At 41.4% G+C, this 10,125-nt stretch overlaps 1 protein-coding gene across 3 annotated transcripts; it reads left to right on the top strand.

The window, feature by feature from the left end:
• The first annotated feature begins 6,238 nt into the window (after nucleotides 1–6,238).
• Armcx3 (armadillo repeat containing X-linked 3) lies at nucleotides 6,239–9,605 on the top strand. 3 transcript variants are annotated; one of them, XM_070040046.1, is made up of 4 exons: nucleotides 6,239–6,385; nucleotides 6,915–6,994; nucleotides 7,317–7,373; nucleotides 7,969–9,605. In XM_070040046.1, exon 4 carries the CDS (start codon nucleotides 8,114–8,116, stop codon nucleotides 9,251–9,253), a length of 1,140 nt encoding a protein of 379 aa, XP_069896147.1. In that variant the 5' UTR covers nucleotides 6,239–6,385; nucleotides 6,915–6,994; nucleotides 7,317–7,373; nucleotides 7,969–8,113; the 3' UTR covers nucleotides 9,254–9,605. The 3 variants fall into 3 exon arrangements, with proteins under 3 accessions (XP_069896147.1, XP_069896149.1, XP_069896148.1); XM_070040048.1 differs by having other exon boundaries at nucleotides 7,281–7,373; XM_070040047.1 differs by lacking the exon at nucleotides 6,239–6,385 and having other exon boundaries at nucleotides 6,896–6,994.
• Nucleotides 9,606–10,125: the final 520 nt, after the last annotated feature.

Genomic DNA, 10,125 nt, shown 5'->3' with positions numbered 1-10,125 from the left:
AGCAGGACTTCTGCTCTAGGAGGTTCTTGGTCACGTGACAGCCACGTCACCGGTGAGCTCTGGCCCCCAATTTCCACTCCCATAAGCAGTGCGGCAGGCGCCAGCCTGTCCTGTACCTCCTCAACATCTCTCTAGGCCCTGTCATTCTTTTCCTCTGTAACAATACCAGAAACCAGAGGTGACAAGATCTCTCTGATGTTTGACTTTCTCTAATTATAGGAATGGGGTGGGGGATCTTTCTCCCAGGTCTATCCTGTTTCTTCTCAAGGAATTGTCTCATCGTTTTTCTTTTATCTGAAACTCTTGCATGGCTTTCCTTAATTTATATCCCCTTCAGTCTCTGCACCAAAATTGGGGGAGGGGAATAGCAAAGAAAGTACAAGCAGTAGTGCAGCTTTTAATTATATTTTCTATCTGTGTATGTGCTTCCATCTCTCTTTATTGATTCATTCAAGCTACACTATTTTGCAAGTAAGATGCAATAAAGCATTTTCCACTTGGAAAAAGAATTCCAATCTTATTTTTTTAATGTATGTACTAAACATTTTCTACTTATTAAGGAGACTTCATTGATTTGGCAAAGGTAATTTTTCCCAAACAGTACTATTCAAGTTTTAAAAAGACATACTCTTACAAACAGAACTCATTTGCTTTGTGTATGATTTATAAATTGATGGATAAATAGATCTGTAGCAAGAAAGTGTTCTAATTATATCCATTTTCTATGAGAGAACCACTGTCCCTTTCTTTCTCTTGGCTGAACTCATTGTAGTAGCTGTCAGATGACAGAAATTGTGTAGAAAGCAGCTGGATGGATTTCACTCTCACTTCAGAGGCTGGACTTTATTCACACTCCAATGTCAGATGAATCTTAGTGTGTCAGATGAAATGTACAAGTTAAGAACTTCACATTTTAGTCTTCATTTCATTCAGAGGGCTTTATTTAAAATATACTCTGAAATTTCATTATGAAACCTAAATCACCCTGAAATTACAGAAGTCCCTGTTACTGCTTTGATAAAAATGAGGGTTAAGCCAGATACCAGTGGCTCACACCAGTAATCCTAGCTACTCAGGAGGCTGATATCTGAAGATCATAATTCAAAGCCAGCCCAGGTAGGAAATTATTAGATTCTCATCTCCAATAAACTACAAAAAATCCACAAGTAGAGTTGTGGCTCAAGTAGTACAGTGGTAGCCTTGAGCTAAAGAAGATCAGGATAGCACCCACATCCAGAATTCAAGTCCCAGGACAAACACACAAAAAAATGAGTCTTAACAATTGGACATATCATTCCATCTGGATGCTAGGGGTGTCTGCCATTCATCTGTCACCATAGCAGTGGACAGTATTCAGCATTTTCCTGGGGTAATGAGGATGAGGGTCTGTGTCTGTGCATGCCTGTGAAATGCTGTAAAACCCCCGTCATTCCTCTCTCTCTCTCTCTCTCTCTCTCTCTCTCACACACACACACACACACACACACACACACAATACAAAGGGAAGGACAAAGTGCAGGATCCCAAGTAGTCATCAGGAAAAGAGGCCTTTTCCTTCCCTGCCTTTCCTCCTAACCTCTCCACACCATCCACACAAAACGCCTCAGTTTGATCATGGAATTCAGGGATGAAATGCCAGAAGTTAGCCCCTAGATACCCAACTGTGCCCCTTGGGCATCATACTCTATAAATATACAACCTCCAAGAAGCCTCTTTCTTAGAGTGTAGAAATATGACACCCCAGCTGGAGGCCATCCCTGTGAGGGGCTCTAGTGTGGAGGAAGCCCTTTCCCCGAGGTGAGCTAGGAAGCCCACAATTCCTTGCTGGCAAATTTCAGAAATCTAGACTATGTCACAACTTTCTAAACTTCCCCAATCTTTTATAGTTTAAACTGACCAAATAATACCATATTCCATTTTTCTAAATCTCTACTTCGTTTGTTTCTCCATCACTCCCTTAAAATTGTCCCTTTCCTGACCTCTATTAGACATGTGAATTCTATTTCTGAAGGCTTATGAACAGAACACTCCAATTCAGTTGCTCTTCATTCCCTTTCTTTGGCTACTAGATACTTCAGTGTTTTTGTTTGTTTGTATTGAAGATATATATATAGATGGATAGATAGATATATGTATATGTATGAGAAAGAACTAAAGAATATGTAAAACTTGACAAAGATAGATACTTCCTTGTATTATACATAATTTAATAATACAGATTAATTTTCAGGACATTCAGGTTACAAGGAGAAAAAATTCACTCCTATTTCTCCCCACTATCATAAAATGTCTCCTCTTTTAGTGTACACTCCCGGTCTGCCAGATCTTTCCTGGTTTCAATCCTTTTTCTCTCTAGAACATCCCTAAACCTGTGGGTATGATATCCTACTCTGATCCACAGTTTCTACTAATGAGTCTGGTGACTAACATTTAAATACTGTTTTGCACTCCAGAAACAAGTGTTTTGAAGGACATGTTATATGCCTGAAATATCTTGTTAAAATTGGAAAAGGAAGATGTTTAAGCAAGTCCTGAGATTATTCTATTAAAAGTTACTGAGGCTCATACATATACTAGATATTACAAATAAGGGAAACCATGGGACCTATGTTTCTTTGGGCCTGGCTTACTTCACTTAATATAATTTTTTCCAAGTTTTTCCAGTTCCTAACAAATGGGGCAATGTCATTCTTTCTGATGGAGGCATAGAATTCCATTGTGTATATATACCACATTTTCTTGATCCATTCATCTACTGAGGGGCATCTGGGTTGGTTCCATATCTTAGCTATGGTAAATAATGCTGCAATAAACATAGCTGTGCTGGTTGCTTTAGTGTGGTCTTGTTTGTAAACATTTGGGTAAATGCCCAAAAGTGGGATTGCTGGGTCATAGGGGAGTTCTATGTGAATTCTTTTGAGGAACCTCCATACTGCTTTCCAAAGTGGTTGAACAAGTTTACATTCCCACCAACAATGAAGTAAGGTTCCTTTCTGTCCACATCCCCTCCAGCATCTGTTGTTGTTAGAGTTCTTGATTTTTGCCGTTCTAACTGGAGTGAGGTGATATCTCAATGTTGTTTTGATTTGCATTTCTTTTATGGCTAGGGATGTTGAACATTTCTTCATGTGTCTATTGGCCATCCTTCTTTCTTCTTCAGAGAAGTTTCTCTTTAAGTCTTTGGCCCACTTATTTATTGGGCAGTTGTTTCTTTGAGGATTTGTTGTTGGGGGGTTTAATTTTTTGAGTTCCAAGTATATTTTAGATATGAGACCCTTGTCTGTTGTATGGCTAGTAAAGATCTTCTCCCAATCCGTGGGCTTTCTATTGATCTTGCTAGCTATGTCATTGCTGCAAGAATTAAACTTTTCTGTGAAGTTAGTATCACAGAAAAATTTTTGGCTTAGTGTTGGTCACATCTGCTATGTGAATTACAAAGTATGAAAGCAAAAAGGCATCAGTGGATGGTGAACCTAATGGCATTATGGGAGGTAAAAAAATAAATTATGAAAGATAAGTATCTCAAAAAGATATATTAGTTTTTATTATGTTAATTGGTTTTATTGTACTGTGTTTTAGTTAAGGTTGTCTGATTTCAGGCCATGGAACTAAATCTGGTTAATACAAGGAGGGAACACTAAAGACCAGGATCAGTTCTGATGGGTCTAGGTAGGAGGAGCTGATAGATGATCTTCTCAGAATGCCATAAATCCACTGACTTTCAAGCTTTTCTCTTCCGCCTCAAGGTTCAAATTTTACTAAAAGAACTTTTGTTTGGTCCACTCCTTTACTGGCAAACAGAATTTGTAAAAGGCACTTCCTCCTTTTCCAGGAGTGAAATGTGAATTGTTTCAAATGTTGTTGATTTGTACCAGGCCTTTAACTATTTTATGTATTACCTCTTTGTCTAGCTATAACTGAGGTGCTGGTAACCTTTCTAACACAGCATAACTTAGTTGTAATTTCCACATTACCTGAACATTAGAAAAGTACACTTATAAGATGACATACATAAGGTTGTCTTTTGTATGTGTATACATGTTGGTGCCAGGGCTTGAACTCAGGGACTTGCATTCTCACTAGTTGTTTTTTTTTTCTCACAGTTGGCATTCTATCACTTCTCTAGTGGCATTCTAGCCACACCTCTAGTCTGACATTTTACTGCATAATTTCAGATGGAGTCCTGTGGACTTTTCTGCTTGTGCTGGCTTCAAACTTTGATCCTCCAGATCTCAACTTCTGAGTAGCTAAAATTATAGATGTGAGTCAACAACACCAAATTGTCATTTAAACTAAGGCCATCTGGTTCTCTTGACAGAACTCTGCAAGGCTGAGAGTGCAGTTCAGAGTCTCAGCCTCCATACTGTATGCCCTACCCTGGATTTTGTGTGTACACTGAGAACAGATGCCTATGTCAAGGAATGACTCTCATTCATAGAAATCTATATACATCTAGGTCGGAACACTCAACCTTATGAGGCTCTGCATTCCTTCCCTGTTAAGTAGGCCATAAAGAAAGCTAAGTTTCAATGAATTATTTACCTTGAGATATACAACTGTCAAGGCTATTAAAAGGTGTTTCCCAGTCTTAGCTGTCCATTATTCCTGGCAGATAAGAAGACTGCTAGGTAAACATACAATGAAGGCAAGAACATTGGTCATCTTAAGAAGTAGCTTTTAGCTGAAGAAGCTTGAATACTTTTTAAACACCATGGGGCTGATTTTGCCAAGGAAAGCTAAATGTTTCCTTCATCTAAGCCAATACTCCCTCTCCTACTAACAGTGCTTCCTCTGACTCTCTGTTTTTGAATATATATCCATATTTGAAGAAGCCTCTTTGCTGCACATGATCATTCTCTAAATACAAAATTGTATAACTGATTTGGCTTCTGTTTGCTAAATTTTTAAATCAGGTCCTGGTATTTCCTCCCAGCAGTGACATTGATGTTATTTTTTTCCCCGTAGAGATTTACCTGTTTCCCAGACTGCTGGTCTCTTGATTTACTTCCATGTTCTCTGTAGATTGTCAAGGTTATAGTCAGAGATAATATCCAAACTATTAGGAAATATTTCACTGATGATCCCATGTTCTGGAAAACAATTTTACCTTTTGTATTGTGTTGTTTCTGTACTGTATATTTTTTACAGTTATTTGCTTGTAAGCAACTGAAACTGGTCCTGGTTAATGTGAAACAATGTAGGAACATAATTATTTTTATCTCTTTTCCTATTAAAAATAAAGCTAAATCACAATGTGTTATTGAGCTCATCCAACCAGTGAAATGACTTCTCATGATTGCTAGATGCCAAGTTCAGCCAAGTCTATCTTGATCTCAATGTTCTTCCAATACCTATCTAATTTACAGTTGATAGTCACTACTTGTACTTAAGTACTTATTTTGTGTTGCTCTTTGTGTATCTTTGTGCCTCTTTATCTCATATGTCACACATACTGATTGAAGATGTGATTTTTACTAAAGCTTTTCTGCTAAGACCTCAAACCCTCTTCCTTTTTAACTTACTCAGGTGAGAGTCTGTTGCTCTCCTATTCAGAAGGTTGGCCTAGTCAGAAGATTTACATATTCTCAGTCATACTGATTAGCTCATTCAGGGTTTATGTTAGGTGCTAGGCCCCAAAAGACATTAAAATTATTTTGAGTGAAGTAGTTAACACTCTCCTGCAAGTGAGAAATGTGGGACTTTCAGAGGCCATCACCCCACATTGCTCTCCCACCTCCTCTTGTTTGTCCTAAAATGTAATTAGCTTTACGGTATTTTTCTGTTCATAAGCAAAACGTGGGCTGGTGGTGGGAGAAGGCAGAACAAAAAGAACGAAAAAAATATTAGGAGAGTAAAACTATATCCCCACTCCAGGTTCTTTTTTGATTGCTTGTTCATATCAGATGTGAGACTAGATTTCAGAGGAAATAGACATTAATAGCTGGGAGTAGGGGAGGTGGAGGGAGAGGCTGCTGTCCCAGGAGCCTAGGGTAGGAAGAGTCAATTTTTTTTTTTTTAAATACAAGTGACCAGTAGCATCAGGGGAAGATGATGTCCCGCTCTGGTAGCGGAGCAAGCGAAACACAACTTACGGAGGGAGAGGGAAATAGTGAGGAAGAAGTAACAGGAGTAACAAGGCCTAGTATGGGGCAGGGAAGAGAGGGGGCGGGCCCTCTTCTGCCGCACTGCTGGTGGGAGGGGAAATTGGGGATCCGAGTTGGTGGATGACGTAGCTCTCACGTGACTAAGAGCTGACGTGTGCAGAAGTCCTTCTTGTCCTGGTCGTTTTTCTCGTCTGAGTACCAGCTCCCTCTTGCCCAGAGGACAGGCGGGCCTGCGGCAGAGGGAAGGAGGAGGAAAAGGAAATTGTCCCGGATCCCTGCAGGTCAGTGCTTGGGAGATTCCATGAAGTGTGGGAATGGGGGGGGGGGTGGACGGTGTAGGGCGGGGACCGTTCAGATCCTTAAGGAGCCTCGGTCGTTTCTCCCACTTAACACCGCTTTGCAAGACATATGTCCCGCCCGCAGCCCATTACGATGCTGCGAAGCGGTGAGTAGGGGTATTTAGGCAAGAGTCCAGAAATGAGGAGATGGAAATTTGCTGCGAGTTTAGGCCCTCAATCCGGAAAGGAACTTGTGGCCTGGGTGTTGGCCCCCATTCCACCAAGACAGTGCCTGTGGGGAAAGGCTGGAGATGAGGGTTGGGGATGCAAGGTGACACGTGGGAGAGGGGTTAGAGGGGTGGGAAACCTTTGACAATCAGACATTCGAATTAGGAAAGAGTTTCGTTCTCTGGGGACGGGTCCGTCCACCAAGTACAGAGTAGTGGCTGCTTCCCCGAGCTTCTGTCTGTGGCGGTGTCTTACTGACCATGGTTTTGTGTGAAGTGGGTCCGAGCCTCTCTCGGGTGGCCAGTTTTTCCATAGGTTGCGGTACAACGCCAAGCAAGAGAAGAGGAAGGAAATTAACCACAATCAGTGAAGGTCAATTTGAGGGTAAGACCATCTGGGGACCCTACGAAGGGCGGGGGTAGAAGTGAGTGAAAACTAGACACGGTAATCTAGATTCAGGTCTGAGCCTCAATGTGTTTCTGGCACTATCCGGATTGTGGCGAAATGGCGTGCGCTGTGTGTGTGTGTGTGTGTGTGTGTGTGTGTGTGTGTGTGTGTGTGTGTGTGTGTGTGTGTGTGTGTTTGTGCACGTGGGGGTAGGGTGGGGAAGAAGGAATGACAGCAGAGAAACCTACCGGATACTTTGTTCATAATCCTCTTCTCTCAACAGTACTTAGTCCCCATATTTTGATCTGTCATCCGGTAGGTCTTCTGTAGCAGGTGGCACCGACTGAAGCAAGGAAGTTTCACAGAATCAGCAGAGGTTAGTGTGGGCATGGGGGCTGCCTGGAGTGGGGGAGGGGTTAGAAGTCGTCCGTAGTTTCGACTGGCTCGCCTAATCCTACTTTATTTCCCTTATGGACCGCCATTTGAGGGATGAAGGGGTGGGGGAGGAGGTTTGTGCCTGTTCTGGATGGTATTGAGATTAAAAAACAACAACAACAACAAAAAACAAAACAACAGTCAAAAAAACCTTGACGACTGCCTTGGGGAATTAGGAAAGCAGCAAATGCACAGTCAATCCATCAAGTGTTCTGATCTCACTGGCTCTGGTCTCTGCAAATTAGAAAGGTTGTTGGGTGTGGCACACCTCCTGGGAAGGGAAGGAGGGCACAGTGCCTTTCTCCAGGAGGTTTGTGTAAGGGTGCTACTCCTTAGGGACATCTGAAGTTGAAGTGACTGAGAACTAAAAAGAATCTGAAAGTGGTCTGTGAGGGATTGGGAAGAGGGTGGGATGTCAATAATCTGTATTTCCTATAGGACATTCTATTACCATTTTCTTGTGTTCTGTGCATCTCTGCATGGAGCATTACAAAGAGAAAAGAAATTCAAACTCTATTTCTTTCCTTTACTTCTAGATCCATCTCCAGAATCAGTATTGTGACCTTGAAGTGGCTGAAGAACATCACTCTTTTCAAGCCTGCACTCAGGCCCACAACCCCCTTCTCTTACTCAGAGTGACTACTCCGTTTCTTGGTCCCTGCTGTTGCCAGGGACGATTGCATGGGCTACGCCAGGAAAGTGGGCTGGGTGACTGCAGGCCTAGTGATTGGAGCTGGAGCCTGCTACTGCATCTATAGACTGACTCGGGGAAGAAAACAAAGCAAGGAGAAAATGGCTGAGGGTGGCTCTGGGGATACTGATGATGCTGGAGACTGTTCTGGGGCCAGGTATAATGACTGGTCAGATGATGATGATGACAACAATGAGAGCAAGAGCATAGTGTGGTACCCTCCTTGGGCTCGGATTGGGACTGAGGCTGGGACAAGAGCTAGAGCCAGAGCAAGGGCCAGGGCTAACAGAGCTCGACGAGCTGTACAGAAACGGGCTTCCCCTAATTCTGATGATACTGTTCTGTCCCCTCAAGAGCTACAGAAAGTACTTTGTTTGGTTGAGATGTCTGAAAAGCCTTACATTCTTGAAGCAGCTTTAATTGCTCTCGGTAACAATGCTGCTTATGCATTTAACAGAGATATTATTCGTGATCTGGGTGGTCTCCCAATTGTTGCAAAGATTCTTAATACTCGGGATCCCATTGTTAAGGAAAAGGCTTTAATCGTCCTAAATAACTTGAGTGTAAATACAGAAAATCAGCGCAGACTTAAGATATACATGAATCAAGTGTGTGATGACACAATCACATCTCGCTTGAACTCCTCTGTGCAGTTGGCTGGACTCAGATTGCTTACAAATATGACTGTTACTAATGAGTATCAGCACATACTTGCTAATTCCATTTCCGACTTTTTTCGCTTATTTTCAGCAGGAAATGAAGAAACTAAACTTCAGGTTTTGAAACTTATTTTGAATTTGGCTGAAAATCCAGCTATGACTAGAGAACTGCTCAGGGCCCAAGTACCAACTTCACTGGGTTCCCTCTTTAATAAGAAAGAGAACAAAGAGGTTATTCTTAAACTTCTGATCATTTTTGAGAACATAAATGACAATTTTAAATGGGAAGAAAATGAACCTACTCAGAACCAGTTTGGTGAAGGTTCACTCTTTGTCTTTTTGAAAGAATTTCAAGTGTGTGCAGATAAAGTTCTGGGAATAGACAGTCACCATGATTTTTTGGTGAAAGTAAAAGTTGGAAAATTCATGGCCAAACTGGCTGAGCATATGTTCCCAAAGAATCAGGAATAACTTCTTTACTTTGTAGTTTAGAAGTAACACACATTGTAAACTATTCCTTTTCTCCACCTTGTTTATATGGCAAAGGAATTCTTTCAGCTGCCAATTTTGACTAATGAATACCATATTGTATCATCATCGCTGATATTTAACCAAGTTGGTCTTCAGGTTTAAGCTGGGTGAATGAATATCACTACTTGTTCTGAAAACATGTTTGTTGCTTTTTATCTCGCTGCCTAGATTGAAATATTTTTACTATTTCCGCTGCATAAGTGACAGTGAACCAACTCATCATAAGTAAGCTCCTTTTTGTCCTTTGCAGTGATTTAATTTGTGCGTCATCAATAGACTTGTGTGTTAATGCCATAAAGGGAAAAAAAGGAATAGAGAAACTGTCCTTGTCCTTTGGTTTATGGTATAGTTGGAGAGATAAGAAATAAACAAACCAAAAACAGAATATCTAGAGCATGCAGTCATTGTCAGATGTGTGCCCTCAAAGCCCAGATGAAGCAAAGCTTCTGTGGATGCACAAGTCAACTAAAGCTTCATGGAGGACATGCCATTGAAAATTAGTTCCCAGTGGGGTGGGGGACTTAGGAAATTCCAGGCTATAGGAGTCAGGGGGAGTAGTGTGAGAAAGATGTTGAGATAGGAGCCTTCTTCCTGTGGCAGGCAGAAGAGCAGTCTGCTTAGAGTGGAGAGTGTGGGAAATAGGATTAAATGAGTTTGCAAAGCGAGGTGAAGTCAATTGTGGATGGGTGTTTGAATATTATCCTACTGAACACCTAGCACCATTAAATATTTTTGACTAAATAAGTATGATCCATATAAATGTCTCCCTATCTCTCCTACAGTGCAGTATCAAGGATGGTGCAGCAAAATGC

Source organism: Dipodomys merriami, unplaced genomic scaffold (assembly GCF_024711535.1).
Source record: "Dipodomys merriami isolate MVZ:Mamm:240054 unplaced genomic scaffold, mDipMer1.0.p SCAF_3, whole genome shotgun sequence".
In the NCBI taxonomy this organism is placed as follows: domain Eukaryota; kingdom Metazoa; phylum Chordata; class Mammalia; order Rodentia; family Heteromyidae; genus Dipodomys; species Dipodomys merriami.
The sequence above is the reverse complement of the archived record's forward strand: the minus strand, read 5'-3'. Positions and strand labels throughout refer to the sequence as shown.